The following is a 19,514-nucleotide window of genomic DNA, read 5'->3' as shown; positions in this document are numbered from 1 at the left end:
GGCACAGAAAACGGCTCCTTGAAATGGCCAGCTTGTGAGTCACAGTGAACTGGTGTGTCAACTCATTATTCAGGTCACCAAGAGTCTCTGCTGCCTGGCAACCATCCTGCCAGGATCTTCCTGTGGGCTCAGAAGAATGCACGAGAAGCAACAAAGTGTGCAGCAATGGCCTGAGTTCCTCAGTGCCACCCCCTCCCCAAAGGGGGTCCTTGGGTTGTCCGATTTCGGTTTGGCTCCACAGTGAGGGCCGTCCTCTAACGAGGCCGCAGCTCACCCACGAGGGGAAAAGAAGGCATGAATCCACAGGGATTAATTCCCGACCTGAAGCACCTGCCCAGATCACAAAGGCAGGAGCACAAATTTGTTAACCTGGAAGGTCATGACTGCCCACGTCCCCTCCATCACCGCATAGTCTCAGTTCAAAGCTTTGTGTTCTTCCTGTCAAAATGCTGGTTTTCAACATTAAATACACCTGCAGGGCCCAAGCGTGGAGCTGGGCCTTCACGCTACTCCTAAAGTGCTTCTTACAATAGAGACAGACTCGGGGCCCAGTGGGGAGGATGGGAGGACCCACTGGAGGAAGGAGAAGTCTCAGTCCCTGGATTACACAGGCAGAATCAGACACAGAGCTGCTGCTCTGGAAGACAAACGCCCGTTTGGGTATCAGGCCCTCTTCACCTTTCCTACCACTGCTCCTCTCCCCTGAAATTAGCAACACGTAGAAAATTTTAGTGACAAAAGCCATTTTGGGGACATTATATTGCCTCCCTAAATGTTTTCCTTGGACATTTGTTAGGAGAAATGAGAAAAAATACTACGTGAGTTTGTACTTATAATGTAAAGAGAGTTAGAAAAGAGAAGATACACCTAACAGCCCTCCCCTTGTTCTCCGTGGGCAGTTTTTGGGTGACCTGCAGTTGGGGGCTAGAGTTTCTCCGAATGTTCTCCAGCTAAAGAGACGCCTGCAGGCAGGTGGATTGCTGGTTTGGAGTTGGGCTCTGTGGTAGCCTTCAAGGGCTGTATGCTAAGGAGGCTGTGCTTTGCCAGTCAGAGAAAAGGAAGCTGACAGATCAACAAGGGTTAAATCCTCTTCCAAATTACCTTTCCAAACAACAGCTGCAATCCAATGAATGTCAGATGGATGGATGGATGGATGGATGGATGGATGTCTGGATGGATGTTTGGACGGATAGATGGATGGATGGATGGATGGATGGATGGATGGATGGAAGGATGGATGGATGGACGTCTGGATGGATGATGGAAGGATGGATAGATGGATGGATGGATGGATGGAAGGATGGATGGATGGACGGATAGATGGATGAATGGACAGAAGGATGGATGGATAGATGGATGGATGGATGGATGGATGGAGGAAGGTATTTTAGACCAACATTCAGATTCCCTGGAAAATGTTAATGACCCACTGGTACTTCACATAACAGTTTTTCTTCAAAAGTGCTAGAGATTCTGCTAGCTCATATGGTGCCTCTATGTGAAATTGCAAAATAGCCACCATCTTTGGGCAGATGCTGCCTGCACCAGGTGCCTCGGTTGGTGATTGGCTTTATTTTAGCCCACTTGTCCCCTCAGCCATAGGGGTGACTGGGCCATTGCTTGGCAACAAGTAGCCTGGGCTAGGTGCCCCAGGATGGGAGAAAATGCAGTGAGACTTCAACCTTGTCCAGCGCCGGTGATGTGCCGACCTGAACGCTCCCTTTAGTTATTCTAACTTCCACTACTTACTTACATATTCTTTTTTTCCAATTGGAAAACGCTTTCAACTCCTGAACTATTTTTCACTAATTTCCACCCTCTAATTCTCCACAAAGTTTTCTCATTGTGTGAGATAATGAGAAACAGGCATTTAAATAGTCAATAACTCCAAGTGCATTTGCAAGGTTGAGCAGCCTCCTCTCTGTAAAAGTTTTGAGTTCCCTAGAGAAGCAGGCAATGTGAATGCAAAGAATCTGAATTTTGAGAAACAATAAATTCTAAGAAGCCATGCATGGGAAGAAAATAAGGAAAAAAATTACACGGTAGGTAGTGTTCCTTTCATTCCTATTGTGCAAACAGGGTTCTGAATTAATAGGCTACTGGGAACTGTGGGCCATAACAGCAACAGCAATGAGTGGACGTTCCCTGTGAGTTGGGCACGGGCTACGGGCTTCACGCGAGCATCTTGTTTATTGCTCATGACCCTCAGCTGGGAGACCTGAGAACCGACAGGACAAGTGATTGTCTCTGGTTTGACCTGGAGGACAACTGAGGAGGGCAGAGCAGCAGACAGTGAAATCCTGGAGGTGGCTCAGAGTCCTCAGAGGAAGTTCACATGTTGGTAAGTGGCAGGGTCAGGACCGGGGGCGCGGGGACCGAACCTTCAGCCTGTGCTGGAACCCAGGTCTCAGATGACCAACTCTGGCTGAGTGCCGACTCTCAGACATTTTGGAACACAGGCACCCTCATTACATATTGCTTACGGCTGATTTTGTGCTACGAAGGCAGAGTTGAGTGCTTGTGACACAGTCTCAGGAAGCCCAACACACTTGCTATCTGGCCTTTTACCAGAAAAGCGTGCAAACCTCCCTTCTAACCAAGTGGGAACTGGAGGCAGCCCTCTCCCCCTGCGCACCCCTTCTGTCTGAACCTGTCTGAAGCTGGTCTCAGTCGAGTCAGGTTCTCACTGAGTGACCAAAAGAGACAGCATTTCCCACAGCTACGTTTACAAACGGGCCCTCAGGAGGTACCCACGTTTTGAAATGACAATTGTGAGTCATTTCTCACAGAAGAAAAAAGGCTCATTGCAGATAAGGACCGTGTGAGGACTGGTCTGTCTGCAGAGTCCTTTCTGCACAGGTTGAAAATGAAGTGCGGTGAAGGGGCATTTCAGATAAAAGGTTTATTTAATTTGTGAGATTAAACAAAGAAAAAGGTTGGCTCCTCTCGAGAGGTTTACAGAAGATCGTAGAAGAATGTGGTCTCGCCCACGGACATGTTTGGAGGAGGAATGTGAAAGCACAAGATCCCTGAGAAGGCCTCTCCCAGCAGATCCAGGGTCCTGGGGTCTCGCCAGCACCCCCCAAGGCCTCCCACTCAGACCGAGGCTGGCTGAGGTCTCGGCCACTTCTCCTCTCTTTGGTGGCACTTAGGCTACTTTCTTTAAACTGAGGCGTGTCCTTTCTGTTTTAGCGTGAGGAAAGTTGGTGAGAAAAGTGTTCTTCTCCCCTTAGAGAGACTGACGCGTGGTCAGTGACCTTGTGGGAGAGGCTGCATCAGGCCTCAGCCAGGAGAGGCCTCGGGCATCCACGAACCTCACAAAGCATGCCTCAGTGTCCCCGTAGGCAGGCAACGGCAGCCAAGTGGGTACCCAGTTTGCACAATCTCCACACTCCCTTGCTCAGCATCACTGAGCGTGAACCTGCAGCTGGAGGTGCAGGGCAGAGAGCAGGCGCACCCTAAGGCCAGCCTGCAGCCCTGGCAGGTCCAGGGTCTTTTTCTTCCCCTCAACAGAGGATTATGGGCAAGAACCCTGGTTAACCCTCACTGCGTCTGGGAAGTGCTTCTAGTTGAGAGAGCCGGAGGAGAAAGGGAAGCCAAGGAGAGAGAGAATTTGTGGCCAACCCAGGTCCTGTGCCTGGTGGGCAAAGCTTCTGGGAGGCAGCCAATGGGGGATGAGGGTGGAGATGGAAAAGGAGAGATGACAGTGGCAAGCAGCAGAGATGGGCCAGTTGGCTCCAAAAAGACAGAACTTAAAACCTGACACACAGAGTCAAACCCCAGCCAGCGCTGTCCCCACCCCAACATGGGTCTCTCTTAAGACTGCTCCCCTCTGTGCCCATGAGACAGTCTTTGATGCTCAGTTTCTCCTGGTTTCACCTGGATGAAACCTGCTCAGGACTGCAGAAAGCGAAACCCAAGAGACAGGCCCCATGGCACTCAGAGCTGGTCTGAGACAGTAACCTCAGCTCACAGCCTTAGCAGGAGACACTGATGTTCCTTCGGTCCTCCGTCACTGGTAGACACAGCAGGTCTGAATCCTTCACCCTAACAACCACCTCCTGCAAGTGCACTAGCTTGGGATTTCCACGGGTGTCTAATGGGTAGGGTTCCAGACCCAGTCTCTCTGCTCCTGCTTTCTTCAAGCTCTCTGTCTCTGCCACGAGTGAGAACTCCTGCCTCCACTGTGAGCTGCTAAAAGTACCATGGGGTCAACAACTAGAGAGCTCTGGGTATGGGGTTTATATATTTTTACTGGCTTCTTTATTCTTCTTTTTTCTTTTATTAAAAAAAGAAATTATTGGTTAAGAGGAAATAATCCATCACCTTAATTACACCACTTTTTAGTTCTTTTTTTTCCCCTTTACACACAGTTTTTCATTGTTAAAGCTCAAATTCTAGAAAAAGATATGTGATGGCACTATGTTTATAGCCAGTGTTTTGAAAAAAGAGAGAGAGAAAGAAAGAAAGAAAAGAAGAAAACGCACACCAGGCTACATTGTTTAAAATGTGACTCATAACAAAAACAACGACAAAGTCTCTTTAAAAGTCACATGACAACCCAGCTTCTTCATTCTCTCCTCCCGTCCTTTCTCTACACGGCTCTTTTTCTCCACGGCATGTTTCTCTCCATTACTGACTCACATCCTGGTACACAATCACAGTAGCCACAGTAAGCAGAAGACACAAGGCGATTTGAAAACAAGATGTTTCATGGCAAGAAATGAGTAAGAGGCAGAACGTGAAAGGTGCTTCAAAACATGAGAGACCACGAACGCCTCGTCTGCCCCGGTCCAGAGGCCACTTTGATTGCATTTCCTTAAAGATGTACCTAGGATACACTGGTCTCTCCTAAAGAATGAGACTGGCGCTGTCTCATGGTTAATTTATAATGGGAAAGAAAAACAACCCTGATTCAAAAAGCACACAAACAACGCAAACGCCTGTTATTAACAGTGTTTCACCATCAACTTTGCATATCCTGCCTGCCCAAACCTGATTTCTCTGTTTCCCTCTTTGAGTGAAAAGGCTGATTTAATCCAAAGGCCCCCAGGCCCTCACCAAGAGAGGGTTGCGCTACCCTGACCAGGAGAGGCACGGTCTGCCGGACACGGGTCGGACAGTGCAAACAGTCCTCTTTCCTCTCCCCAGTGGAAGGCTGTGCCTGAGTCAAAACACAGAGCTGCGTGTTGAGGTCAGAGGGGCCTCGGCCCAGAGCAGACTCCCCGGCCCTGGTCCATCTGGCTACCAACCGGGAGTTCCTCCTAAGAACCACCAATGTGATCGCACTGTCTGCTCGCAGCACTGCTCCTGCTCCGGGCTCTGAGTGCCTCAGCCAAGACTCTGCTCCCCAAGGCTGGGGTTCCTCCTTCTGGGGATGCTCATTACCTCCCAAGACAACAGCCGGGGCTGGTCCATGCTGCCTGTGGACTGCCTTTGCTGAACCCCCGGACTAGCCCATCGGGAGCGCCCTGGAAATCCTTACCTTCGAGTCACTAAGCCTGCGTTTATTTTGGCTAAATGAGCAGTGTGGCTCTAATGATGTTCTATTTATATATTTTTTACAAGAGAACACGACGGGACTGTGCAGCCTCACAGTAGACACCGCCTCAGGGACAGCACACAGCCCTGGTTTTTCCTTCTCTTCCGGAAGCAAAGTGCTCAGCCACCCACCGCATCAGTGAGGGACCTACATGTGCATGCTCGCACAGTGTGCTCACCCTGGATGTCTCTGTCCAGCCTTTCTTGGGAACTCTGCGTCCAGACAACCGCTGAGAATCAGGTGGAACAACAAGCTGGTTTCCCTCCCCCTACGGAAACGTTACCTCGGGTCCGAAGGTTAGAACGCGAGCTCAACTGCAACCCAAGTCCTTCAGCTTTGATCTCAGTTTTCCCGCCAATACTTTAGATTCACACCAATATAAACCTCACACCCCAAAGCACCAACAGAGGCACACGAATACACTTAATACTTTAAGATGTGCACTGGGGAGCGGGATGGAGTTCAGGGAGGCGGGGAAGGGCACGAAAAGAAAGAAAAGACTTTCTGTGTCCTTCTCTATTCTGCTCCTCTGCCTCCTCTACTATCTCAGAGCTGTGGGTGATGAGCGGCAAGTTAGGCGACATGATTTGGAGTCAGAGGGCACATCTAGGTGGCAGACCAGGAATGCATCTCTTTCTAGCCAGGAGCTGGACAGACTAATGAGAGTGAAAATAATGAGTCTGGACTTTGGATACAAAAATGACTTCCCCTATCTCTGAAATGCTGTCACCAGAAGGGTAAGGCCAACCAGTACAACCTCACAAGTGTTTGCATACAATAGGTTACGTCACAGGTAAGGGTGCATGTATCTGAGGGGCTCTCACACCCAGGCCACCTGAACAGAAGCATTTAGAATGGCTTCAGACACTTAGCCTGGGGACCTGTTGGAAACCTAGCAGTGTCAACTAAATGGACTGCAAAGAGGGCGAAATAGGACCCTGCATTTTAACAGCACAGACATCACCATCACCCATGCTCGGGGTCCTTTTCCCCCGGATGAGGTGAGCATCCCAAATTCTTCTCTCTCCACTCTGCTATTGACTTTTCTAGGGAGGAAATGTCCTTTCTGTTTTCAGTCTTGTATTTAAACGCTCTAACTCCAGCCATTGACCGTGCCTCCCTAGTTCCCCTGTGTGACCCCAGCTCCTGAATTCTGCACCGCCCCCTCCTCGGGGGGCTCATTCCTCGTGTCTTCTCCCTAACTTTCTCCCCTCACAAACTGCCCCCCACCATACCTCACTGAGAGGTAACTGTCCCGCTGCCTTGGGACCCTGGACCCAGGAAGAAGACACCTTCGGGTGTCTAACAAATCCTTGTCACCTCATTTCACTGTTCATCCACTGATGATTTTTTTGTTTCATCTCCCCACAGCTTCTCCTCCCTCAGCACTGGTGCATTTTCAGCCTCGTCGCTCCTGGCTGGACACGGCAAGGCTGGGAGGTTTGTCTATAACCGATTTGTCTCTGTTGTAGGTTTCTAAGCTTTGATTAAAGAGACAGCGAGGATCTCCAGCCCCTTTCTCGAATCTACGGTGTGGCTGGTGCCATCTAGCGGCAGCAAGGAGTGGCGTCTCTTTTCTCTTGGGAGATTGGTCAGATTCGGAGGTTTATTCTCCCATCAAATTCACATCACATGGAGGGGGAGGAAAAGACATGCAAAAAAATTTGTTTTTTACCTTTAAAATGCTCACCTGCAAAAGCTGAGATGGGTTCTGGGGGAAAAAAAGAGAAAAAATTTTGAGTTAGAAAAGGGGAAGAAATAATCAGGTGAATGTAGGGTATGACGAAGAGGACTTCCATTAATTTGTTCTTTGTAATATCCCATGGAAAGTGTCCCACGTGCTCTGACCGTGTCTAACACATCATCATTGTGGGGGCCGGGAGGCTGGGGAGAGAGTCTCAAAGTTGCTTTGGAACAAAAGTCCTTTATAGAGTAATGGGTCCCTGGAGCATTGTAATCAGTCACTTATCACTGATTACTTTCTCAGAGCCGGGATTACTTTTGGAAGCCCGGGCCCTGAGTTGCTTGAGGGGACTAGGGCAATCCCAGGTGCTTCTGACATCGTCAGGCATACACACCCGGGACCCGTGTGCCAAGAAAAGCACTTGGGGAGTTATTACAGTCATGGCAACTGAACGTGGGTGCCATTCCTTCTCAGGACGCCCTCTTGCTTTGGGGAATGTCCATGGCTCTGAGGGGAGACTGTCAGGGTGCCTTGGGGTGGTGGGTGAGATTTGTACATCTCAGGTGGCCGGGCTGCTCAGCACTGCCGTCCAAGGGGCACTTATGGTGTCCTTCCTGAGCTAGTCACCTGGCATGCAATGTCTAATCTTACAACGGCTCTGGGATCTTGGGCATTAGAGGCATTCGCTTCAAAGCAAAGTCTAAAATCTTACTTCACGTGCCACGGTTTGCCCTGCAACTCATTCCTCTAAAAGAACTGCTTGGTGATTGTGCTATCACTCTGACAGAACATATGTGCTGCTTTTGCTCACAGTGGAGGCCTCCATTAAGTTCATCGAACCTCCCCAGCACCTAATTCTGACTGGCAGTCGTGCTTGTCCTCCAGCATTTTCTTTGCTAAAAGCTGGAGTCTGAGGGTGGGGTCTCGGCGCCCTGAATCTCCATGTACTTAGTGCATGTCTATTTCTGAGTGGGAGCTGGACAGAAACTTCACCTCCTCTCACACCCCTCCCATCTGGAATGCAGCCTGAGGTGCAGCTACACTCACACCTCACCCCTGCACAGACCAGGTGTGAAAGTGGCCCGCTGCCTCCTCTTGGGTATCTTAGCCCTTGGTGTCTCACCGGGAAGAGCCACGAAGAGACAGACAGTCACGTACCCATACAGTTCTCCAGCGGGACGTCAGTGCTTATCCGAATGTCATCAATGGCAATTTCTCCTGAACGTCCTTTTCCTATAACTCCCTCGAACACAATCTAGAAGCCAGAAGAACAAAAGCTATGGTTAACCGAGCTTCCTGGTCCAAGCAGTGCAAAGATTTCCAATTTTCTGTTAACTGCAGCTTAAAACGTGTGTGTGCGCGTGTGTGTGTGTATGTGTGCTACTGCACCTGGTACACATCTGTGGACCACATGGCTACACTGCTTCAAACCTTAATTTAAAGAGGGTTGGTTCAAATCAAATGCATATTTGAGGAGATTAAAAAATATAAGTAACAATGTGATGGATACTGTTGTCCATAACTAGAATGTATCAATTAAAAGGATCACAATCAGAGCGTGTTTAAAGGAGGGCTGACATATCCGGAGCCATTTTTGAGGTTCCTCTCTTATAAATCTTTCAAACGCCCAATCCAGGTATTTGGAAACTCAGGGGACGGGAGCAGGCGGGGGTAAGGTGAGAAATCCAGTACCCTGGGTTTGCATTGCCTTGGTGATTACATCCTCCTGTGGCTCCACTGTTATAATGTTGCCTGGGGGCTCCCATTGTTAGAACTGCGGGGGGGGGGGGGGGGGGTGCGGATTTGTTCCTACACCAGTAGTTTACCGAGCACCTGCCATCGGCCAGGTGCAAGGACAGTTACAACACCTAATAGACAAGACCCTCCGCCCAGAGTCTCACCATCCAGCGAGTGAGACAAAAATGCAAACAGGTGCTTACAACACAGCACACTAAGGTTTACAAGTGGGACGCAGGTGGGGGTGAGGAGGGTCTCAGGACACCTGACATCCTGGAGAGTGACCGCAGCCCCTCGGCTCTGGGGTCTTCCATCACTCCTCATTCTTGCCCTCCCCGGTTCTCTCTGCAAATGAGCACATGTCCTCTGGCAAGCTGAGCGAGCAGTTGGCTGCCTCACCAGCCATGTGTTGCTGCTGCTCGTCTAGGGAGGAGCAGGTTAATGCTGTGGCTGGTTCTCGGTCACCTCTTCCACAGCGCCTCTACTCCTACCCAAGTCTCAGCCACAGCTGTGCATGCCCATCTGTGCCTCAGTCTCTCGCTCTGTGGGGCAGAGATAATAGAACTCAGCTCCTGGAGCTGTTGGGAGAGAAACCATTTAGGAGTGTCTCTGGTCTGCTAGCCACTGAGCGCAGACAGCACCCCTCTTCCTGTGTGCATGCCGGCTGAGACAGGGCTGGGAGGTTGTTCCCCTCTCCTCCTTGGAGTGTGAGGGGCCCCACAGGCCTCTTCCCTGTGTGTGGAGGGTGTGTTTGTGTTTATTTCCCTGGCTCCTGTGCTCCTTGGTAAGCCTACCTCACAGCAATCTAAAATAAAATGGGGAGAAGAAACATTTGTTGGGGAAGATTTCAGCAATATAAAAGGCAATAGGAAGAACAAAGAACCAAGTCTGGGTATAGAGATAGGCACATTCTGAATAACAAATAAGAGTGTCATTTAGTTGCCATGGCAACGTGAGAAACACAATGAAAACAGCAACGCTTAACCATGTTCCCTAATGATGAATGGGCATAGCTCTTTGAAATACTGAAGCACAGATCCCACTGATTCCCTGGGAGCCCCGCCCGCCTCCGCCACCACCCTACCTGGTACTCCATGTCGTAGCTGGGCAGGATGATCCGCCCGTGTTTCCACTCGTCGCCCTGGTCCTCGCGGATGACCCAGAGGAGCTTGCTCTCCCTGCTGGCCTCGCGCACCACCTGCAGCACCAGCCCGCGGCCGCCCGTGGCTTGGTACTGGAACTCCATGCATACTGGGCTGCGTGGCAGGTGCAGGGGCGGGCTGATGAGCCGCCCGTACTGGCCCTCTCGCCGGCCATCACTCTGCAGCCGCAAGAAATTCCTGTCATCTGGGGAAACAAGCCCAAACAGAGCATCCTGGTAAACACTTTCGAAAGACACCAGTTTGCAGCTCTGGTCCTCCCCAGGGGAAAGCTGGGACTAGAGTTTGGGGGTCTTTGTTCTCCAGGTCCTGCATCCCTTTAAGGCTCCTTCAGAGCCTTGATTCACATGCTGAGTCCTCTTGAAGCCCTTTCATGGGACTTTACATCAAGTCAGTCCTTCCTGCCTATTCCTCTGCATCCCTTTCTTAGTCCCTCTTTTACGTGCGGCACCCAGCATGGTCGGCCTTAGTTCTTGCTGGTTGTGTCTGCCTGTCTTCTCCTCTTAGGCTCTAAGAGGCCAGGCCGTATTCATCCCTGGCTTACCCAAAGGGCCAACACAGTCTAACGAACTGAATTACAAGGGGGTGAGGTGGCTGCTAGACCAGAGGTGAGTCTGGCCAGGTGGTTTATGCTTCAAGACTTGTCATCTTGGCTGGCACTGTCCACATGGAAGACAGAACCTTCTGTCTCTCCCACTGCTGCTAGATGGTGCCTGGGCTCTTGTGACTGCAGCTCAGAAGCCCAGTGTCAGCTTCACGCAGAACAGGGCATGGTGGCTGAGGAGGGGTGATCCAGGGCCCTGACACCCCACTCCCTTTCCTGTTCCCTGACGAGCCTGGCCTGAGGGAGCCAGGCAAACATGGCTCCAGTGAGAACCGGCCCTGTCACCATGTCACTAATGAAGGCTATGTGTTTAGCAGAGAACAGACACGTGTTGGGAAATCAAGGTTTCATGCATCCAAACGTTCAGAGAACGGGCCTTCTGGCTGCTTAGTTTTCAAACACATCAGACACTGTGCGGAAGGCTGAGTTTCCCTCACCCTGGGCAGACTCCACGCCTCGCAGACACAGGCACGGGGACCTGCACTTGCAAATCCAACACCACAGGAGTGTTCTGGCCACTTGTACGCAGCACAGTGGCAGCTGAGGAGACAATCTCACTGCCTCCTTTTGGCTTCGGGACACTTTATGCTGAACCTGCTGCAAGAGGGCAGGGGCTCTTCTGCATCACAGATCCCCAATCCGCATCCCAGACACCTCAGGACCATGTCAATCTGAGACGTGTGCTCAGAGCTTTCTTACTCAACAGGGACTGTGCACATCCTGGGGTTGTCAGCGAAGGACAGGCGGGGACTCCAGAGTCCTGAATCAACAGGGCACTCCCGGGACCACTGGTCCGCTGTCGTTACTCCTGTGATGTCATCCTCCCAGTGATAGCTGAGCCTGTGACCGTCCTCCCACCAGGGGCCCAGAAACAGCTCCTTCCCTCATCCTCTCGGCCCCCTCGCTCCTTCCTCCCCGGCTCCCCTGAATCCCTCGTGGTTAGATTCTCCGGGATTATTGCTCCAGAAGCTCCCTTCTCCTGAACTCAGATTAGAGCAGTTTAGGATCCAGGGGGGACCCAGTTGTGTCTCCTTAACCACCCAAGTATGTCATCTAATTCCCCCCAACGTGAGACCTCTTCAAGGCCAAGGCCAGCACAGATTACTAGGCAGCTGTAACTGTGGCAGAGGATTTTAAAGATGGTGATCTGCTGAGGGAGGAGACACTGGTGCCACAACCACTCAGAGACGATCTAAACCTGTGCTTCTCCCATCAGATCTCCTTACCACCGCTGTTAATGACGGTAATTATAAGTGAGATTTGCATAAGGCTTTACAGGCTACAGAGCACCCTCACATGCATCATTTCATTTAATCCCTGCTGTGTGCTTGTGAGCTAGGTCTTATTAATCTTGCTTTGCACAGGATGAAGAAACTGAGGCTCAGAAAGGTTCTGTGACTTGTCCAAGGTAGAGAGGCTAGTAAGCAGCAGAGCTGGGCCTGACTTGGTTGCCCCACCCTGTACAGCAGGTCTCCATGTCAGCTGCGGCCAGTGGCCTTGCCCCAAGTCTGGGCAATCAATCACATCTGTCCAAGCAGACTGGTTCCCACGGGCCTGCTCCCTCCCCCCTCACCTGTGCTCCCCCCCACCTGTGCTCCCCCCACCCCGTCCTGCCCCAGCCACCTCTCCCCTCTTCTGCTGGTTCTTCTCCTAAACATCCTGGCACATTTCAACATTAATTCCTCTCTTCTCTCAACAGCTCGAGAATTTACTGACTGTACCACTGGTTTTACCTTGTTTTAAAAAGACTTGAGGCCATTTTTCATGCATTTCAGTAGGTACCCACCTGCTGCCTTGCACTACAATTTAACTGCTTTGTGTGTGTCTTTCTTCCCACCCCCGTTAGACCATAAGGTCCTGGTCTTACACAGATAAGTGTGTGTATATAAAGGCTCCTTCTCCTGCCCCTAGATAGTGACATGTATATGCAGCTACTCACAAAAATTTTGTTCTCACGAATGAAGGACAAACTCACGAACGAAGAATTATGTGAGGCTATGTCTTGGAAACAAGAACAGAGGACGCTTCAGCCAGCTGATGGAAATCCCTCAGACTCACACCATCTCGTCACCATCGCCCCCCCACCCCCCAAGCCAACAGCCTTTTGTAAAGGTGAGGTGCACTGATAATCTGGGTGAGCACCCAGCCCACCGCACCCCCAAATGCTCAAGCTCCAGGAATTCCCAAGCCCTTACTGTTTCCACCTCAGGTATAGAGGAAACCAGATTACAGAGACTTATTGACTCAGGCTTCTTCCTTCACACTTTCACAAATAAGACCCACTTGCTGCCTGAAAATTGCTTGGCAGAGATACTGTCACTTATATGAATTTACATTCTTTTTTTTTTTTTGAGGAAGATTAGTCCTGAGCTAACTACTGCCAATCTTCCTCTTTTTGCTGAGGGAGACTGGCTCTGAGCTAACATCCGTGCCCATCTTCCTCTACTTTATATGTGGGACACCCACCACAGCATGGCTTTTGCCAAGCGGTGCCATGTCTGCACCCGAGATCCGAACAGGCGAACCCTGGGCCGCCAAGAAGTGGAAAGTCCGCACTTAACTGCTGCGCCACCGGGCCGGCCCCTGAATTTACATTCTTAAGTGGCAGGGGAACCATACATGATGGTTAGGATTTGGTAAGTAAAATGTATGTGGAGGTGTAAAGAGCTGGGCTGGCTGGGCTGGATCTGGTCTGTGCCGTTTACTCATCCTGGGGCAGCAGCTTCAGGCACAAGGAGGCCAAGGTTTCACAGCCCACCCTCCCAGGGACCGAGCTGGCCCTCTCCTCTCCCCTCTCTCCCAGTAAGATGATAATCACTATGCATGATTTAGAGGACCCCTGGAAGACCAGGGAGTTAATGCTGGTGGCGTGCTAAGCACGAGCAGCTGAAGGAACATAATTCAGTGCTGACATCTGAGCTAATCCACTAGTTCGCAGAATCTCCAGACAAGCAGGCCTTGGAATTTCTCTCAGTTAAATCATTTGTGCCCCACTTGTCTGTTAAGTGCTAGGAGCTCGAGGGAAGAAAGACGATATGTAAATTTAAGGAATTAGCAGTAGACATCATTCAGAGGGACGCTGAGCCGCAGAACGTCCCTGCCTGTCACTGAGAGGCCTGATTAGAACCAGGACATCATGAGAGAATGGCTCAGACCAGGGGAAGCCAGGCAAGAGAAGTGATGTCGGCTGAGTGCCTACTGTGTGCCAGAGACTGCGCTGGAGGTGTTCTCTGCCCATCTGATGGAATCTCCCCCGTGAAATCAGGATCGTTTTCTCATGGAAATGGAAACTGAGCCTCGGGAGTTGAAGGAACGTGTCCCAGACCACTACCAGAGAGGGGTGGAAATGGATGTATGCCCTGATCGGACTGAGTGAACGGCCAGAGCTGGGCCTCTCATCGGGGCTGGGGCCCTGGCCTAATGTTCTGTGGTCTTTCAAAGCCTCAGTCTTCCTGTCTGTGAAATGGGCATGACAGCGGCACTCCTGCAGAGCGCTGTCAGGGGAGGAGACAGGACGGGCACATGAAGTGCTCTGCACAGTGACAGGGCCCAGTGGAAGCTCAGTAGAGGCTCTGGTCTCTATCACGGGCATGGGACCTGCGCACACTGCCTGGGCTTGCCTGACTGTGTTTTAGGAAGAAAATGGGTCAAAAGAGCACCAAGAACCTGGGAAGACCAATCTGAGACTCAGGAAGAACGGTTTGGCCTGAGGACAATAGGGATGTTCTCTGGAGAAAGTCGTCCTCACCCCAAAAACGAGCCAGCCCCACGCTGCGCGCCATGCACAGTTGACCACACATCGTTCCTGTCAGTCCGTGTACATCAAACAATCTAACACTCTAGAATGGCACGTGGTCATGCAAGCTCCTTCACGTCAGTCTGCGTACGTCCCAAACAATCTAACAATCTAGAATAGCACGTGGTCTGGAATGACAGTGGGAGCTCAAGAGACCGTTCGGCTCGGGCCCGCCCTGCTGCCCGCAGGAACCATGCTGAAACACCCCCAACAGCTGTCCAGCCTTTGCTCCACATTCTCCAGAGAAGCAGCTTCTGGGTCACAACCCCAACTGTCAGGAACTTCTTAAATTCAGCTTTACGTTCTCCTGCCACCATTCAGACACATGTCCTCCTTCTACCCCTGGTGGAGCACAGCCAGTTTCTGTCCTCTGACTTAGAAACCATTTCAGTCACGAAGAATTCAGACCCTTAGTCTTCGCTTCCTCGGGAAACACGCCCCTGGCCCCTTTAAATGGCCACTTTCCAGGCCGTCACTGAGGGTGGCAGGTCTCCCCTGACCCTTCTCCAGGCTAAGTGCTTCAGTTCTTTCAAATCGTGACACCCATATATGTGCTACAAGTGAAAGTTTGTTCTTCTGGAACATTCTAATTTATGGCCCACCACTGCCAGACACAGAGGAAGTTTTAAGCCCGCAGTGGCTGTCGATTACGTGATAGAGCAAAGGGTTGGCGTGCCCTGGCTGGGCTGCTGTATTGATTGACTTGGACTTTAAGGAAAAGCCCTGTGACTGACTAGCTAAGAACCAGCCCCGCCTGCTGGAGGCGCTTCCTGGGCTTGTGGCCGATGCCAGGATGCCGGAAGTGGACAGCTTCCAACAAAGAGACAATGGGAAGGAAACACGTCCAGCCTCCAGCCGTAGAGAGAGAATGAAGAAACGATGTCCCAGAGACACAGTCTCTCTCCTCCTGGCCCTGACATACCTGGAGGCATTTTGCTAGGCCTTTGACTCACAACATCTGTCAGTTGCCCAGGATACAGGGAAAACAATGGCCTGGGAACCACAACAGGAGTTCCAAGGGGCAGAGAGGAAGTGCCGTGGATGGGGTCAGGCAGGCGTTTTAACCTGCTGCTGTCTCTGGAAAGGCTCTCCTGACCTTTCACCTGGCGATTTACGGCCACATCTGGCTTCAGCTGCTGGAGCGCCCTGTGAACATGTGACTGCAGTCGGCCCAACAGCCATGGAATCAATTGCGTCCACACCGTACCAAACCCTGAAATAAATCACCAGTCTGATCCTCCTGGCTATCACAACGCCAAACACACCGTCTGTCTAACACACACGTCTCCTGGCCAGCATCTTGCCCTCCCACTACAACAACCATCTGAAGGCATATTTCGTGCCGCAGGAGACGCAATCTCTTTGTATGGGTCACGCTTAAAACATGAGTCAGCCCCTCCGTTGGCCTCCCAAGGTCAGTCTATCTCCGCTAAGGTCCTCGAATTAACAACCAGTTAAGGGAAACACTGAGTTTGGATGGACTCAGCAGGATGTTCTCAAGGTTTACAATTGACCATTTGGTGGACATTTGAGGTTTCAGGCCTGGTCTTTGCAGGAGTCTCCCCAGAGCTGCTTTTTGGTATGTCTGCTTCCATGAAGGTTTTGCATTTGAGGCAGTCTTGCTATCATTCTGCCCCTTCACTGTCAATCCACGCACAGCTGGGGAACCGGACAATCAGGACTTTCAGAAAAAAGGAAGCACGTCTTCTCCCCTCTACTGCTCTCTTTACTACAAAGGCAGAGATGTTTTCCTTCCTACTTTCCTTAAAGAAGGGCCTCTACGCTTTCCTTTCCCAGTTGAAGTTATTCCTTGAATATTGGCTTTCTTTCGGCCAAGCTGTTCCTGGTCTTTAATGATCTAACATGGTCTCAGCCCGAGAAGTTCCTGTCTCTGAATTTGTAGGGGCTGAGCCCCAGCCCAGCCACAGCAACCTCTTTCTGAAGGCAGGTCAAGCTGATGCCAGTCCAGGGTCTGGATCGTTCGCTGCCATCAGTCCCACCTACGCTCCTTAGTTCAGAGAGTTGCTCTTTAATTCACAGAGTCACTGCTGGCTCACTGTCAAAAGCCAAGCCCTTCATAAGCAAGTTCACTCATCAACTCTTTCCTTTGGTTTCTTTGCCCATCTACCTACCATACCCACCCACACTTCATCTTCTCGTGCATGTGTCCCAGAGTGAATGGCAGCTCCAGCCCTCCACCCTCATGGGGTTTATTCAAGGCCAAATCTGCACCAAAACAGCTCCATGAGAAGCTAACGAGTCTATGGCTTACATTTGATGGAACAGCCACCACTTGTAAAATCCGAATATTTCGGAACACTGTATTCTTGACTTACTGTCTCTTGAGCTTGTTTTTGAACCCACAGTAAAGGTTCTGTTCTCTCGATCCATCAGACTTATAAAGGCTGGGCAGCAAAGCTCTGTCCTGTCACAGTAGTGTCCTATTCCAGACGGGCCTTGCCCGGATGCTTCGCATCACTTCCATGATTGGAAGTTATCAAAATGGAGTAATACCGGAACCAAACTTCACGTAACAAGGGTATGAAAGTCCACATTTAGGGAGACCGACACTTGAGGATTCTGAAGCTGACCTGGATTCGTACTCTTCATCTCCAATCTTCTTGTCTCATTCCCGACAATAATAACAACAAAATAATTATTATGGGTCTTACCTAGTGTTTCCTCTTTGCGGATGAACAGAATGGCTCCTACACTATCTAATGCTGGGCTGCTTGCTTCCTTTACTGTGGGTGCTCACTGAGGGAGAATGACACAGTGACAAGAATACCAGCCACTGAACACTCCCACCAAAGGATCATAGAGGAGGTACACCCCACTATTTGCTTGCTTCTTGGCTTACACCAGACCAAGGAGCAACAGTGCCAGCAAGGGGCCCAGAGGTCCTCCCATGTCCATGCCAGAAGGTACGAGAGCAGGGCTGACCAAGACCACGTTCTGAGATGATGGGCATGCCCTATATCTGTGCTGTCCAACATAGTGTGGCTACTGAGCCCCGGAAATGTGGCTAGTGTGATGAAGAATGGAAGTTTTAGCTGTATTTAATTTTAATTAATTAAAATTGAAATGGCTACATGTGGCTTTTGGCCACCATCTTAAACAGTGCAGCTCTAGACAGACGGGCTCACCACATCACCTCAAGGAGTCTTGCCTAGTTCCTTAAAGACCTGAATCTGATCTTCCTCGAAACTCTCTTTATCACCAATGCACTTGAGAATGTCTGTAGAAAATACGGCAGCTCCCACTAACCAACGGAGGAGATACTTGGTGTGTCATTGTAGCTACAGTGAAAAGGCCCAGTGGAAAATGGGACTGGTTCCTCTGCAACCACCAGGGGTCACTGAATTGGGAACAGGGTCCCCAGGGGCTGGTATGAACACACTCCAGGCTTCTAGGCCACAAGCAAAGAGCTAAAAAAAGAAATTCTGAGTGGTTTGAAAGACTATCTTGAAAAACAAAAACAGTGGAATGAAACCAGTGGGTGTCTTGTCAGCCTTAAGCAACCATTACCACCAGCCAAAAGAACAGAACTAATTGCTTACTTAAAAGGAAAAGAAAAAAAGAGAAAAACAAAACACGAGAAAAGAACTAAATCAGAAAACATCTGAGGAATGCAAGTCGTTTCCACAGACACTTGCAGCCCAGGAGCCCGGCTGTGCTATTTCAACATGGTGGCCCCCGCTCCCTCCTCCCTGCCTACTCATCCCTGCTCCCTCTGCACTTGGGGGCGACGCCTACTTTCTTAGAGGATGACTCTTGTTTACCTGGCTAGGAAGGGGTGAAACAGATGGCACTCTTCTCTTACACAGCAGAGCGGCCCCCCCCGTGGGGTGCGGGGTGTGGGCGACGCAGTGGCTTCGGGGTTGACTAGGAAAGTCCAGCCACTGGGGTCCCACTCGGCCTCACCCGCCCCTGACCAAGCACAGCTGCTTCCTTTCTCCCAACTGCTCCCCTCGGGGCCCATCTTGTTTTGAAGAAGAAAGGACCACCCTGAACAGAAAGGGCTCTCTGTGCTCTCCTGCTTAGAGCCCGGGATGAAGTCTCGTTAGGAGGAGGAAAGGAGGGAAAACAACAAATGATTTTAAATCATCCGAGGATGGATGGAAAGGCTCTGAAATCAATGCCACGATCTCACTTTCTGGAGCAGGCTACAAGTGCCACTTTTCCAAACTTCAGGGATTTTTCTGGAAGAGGAAAATGATTGTTTTCCTTCTCAGCATCTTAAGGAGAAACATTAGATCCAGCAGTTCCTTGTGGCCCTAATTCTCTTTCTGGCCCCAGCCGGCCGGCCAAAGGCTGGAATTCTGCCCACTCTGCGAGCTTGCTCCGAAAAGTTCCCCTGAACCGCAAGGTGGATGAATCAACGGGAACAGGAGAAGGCCTGGCACTGACAGCTGGCAGCCAGGGTTGGGGTCAGGGTCTCAGGTGAGGACGAGGCTGGGCGAGGAGGAGGCAGAGGGGACGGTGAAGGGACAGAGGTGACGGACAAGGTCAAACGGAGAGTAACGCAAGCTTTCCAGAAGTGTCACTTGTTCACTGGCGGCCTTGTTGCCTGAGCAGGGCTGCTCTCAGACATTCTTAGAAAACATCTGCCCAGAAGAGCAGAAGGGAGGAGGCAGAATTATTAGAAGGAACCTGAAGACAGACTCAGAATGAGAGCCAGAAGGGCTCCCAAGCTATGCCTCACATCCCTTTATTTAACGTGCCTCTGCCAGCTGCCCCCGTGGACCCACTAAGCACAGACACTCCCCCAGGCATACAAATCACACACACACTCAAACACAAATATACAGACACACACACACAGACTCACACGTAAAACGCATGCATGTACATACTTATAAACACATATATATCTACAGATAAAAACGCCTAACGTGCCCACACACACAAAGCACAAACACCTTGAGAAAGAAACACAAACATACAGATGTACAACCATATACATATACACTATGCATACACACCCCCCC

At 50.7% G+C, this 19,514-nt stretch overlaps 1 protein-coding gene across 2 annotated transcripts in view; it reads right to left on the bottom strand.

The window, feature by feature from the left end:
• Positions 1–19,514, bottom strand: part of NRP2 (neuropilin 2) — a 112,226-nt gene that overhangs the window by 23,140 nt on the left and 69,572 nt on the right. For both annotated transcript variants that reach the window (XM_046658117.1, XM_046658116.1), the window contains exons 13-15: positions 10,048–10,310; positions 8,385–8,481; positions 7,233–7,253 (exon numbers count right to left, since the gene is read on the bottom strand). In XM_046658117.1, coding sequence (XP_046514073.1) covers positions 7,233–7,253; positions 8,385–8,481; positions 10,048–10,310 — 381 coding nt within the window. The remainder of the gene's footprint in view (positions 1–7,232; positions 7,254–8,384; positions 8,482–10,047; positions 10,311–19,514) is intronic.

This window comes from Equus quagga, chromosome 4, assembly GCF_021613505.1.
Source record: "Equus quagga isolate Etosha38 chromosome 4, UCLA_HA_Equagga_1.0, whole genome shotgun sequence".
Classification (NCBI taxonomy): domain Eukaryota; kingdom Metazoa; phylum Chordata; class Mammalia; order Perissodactyla; family Equidae; genus Equus; species Equus quagga.
This window is presented reverse-complemented; position numbering and strand designations above follow the sequence as displayed.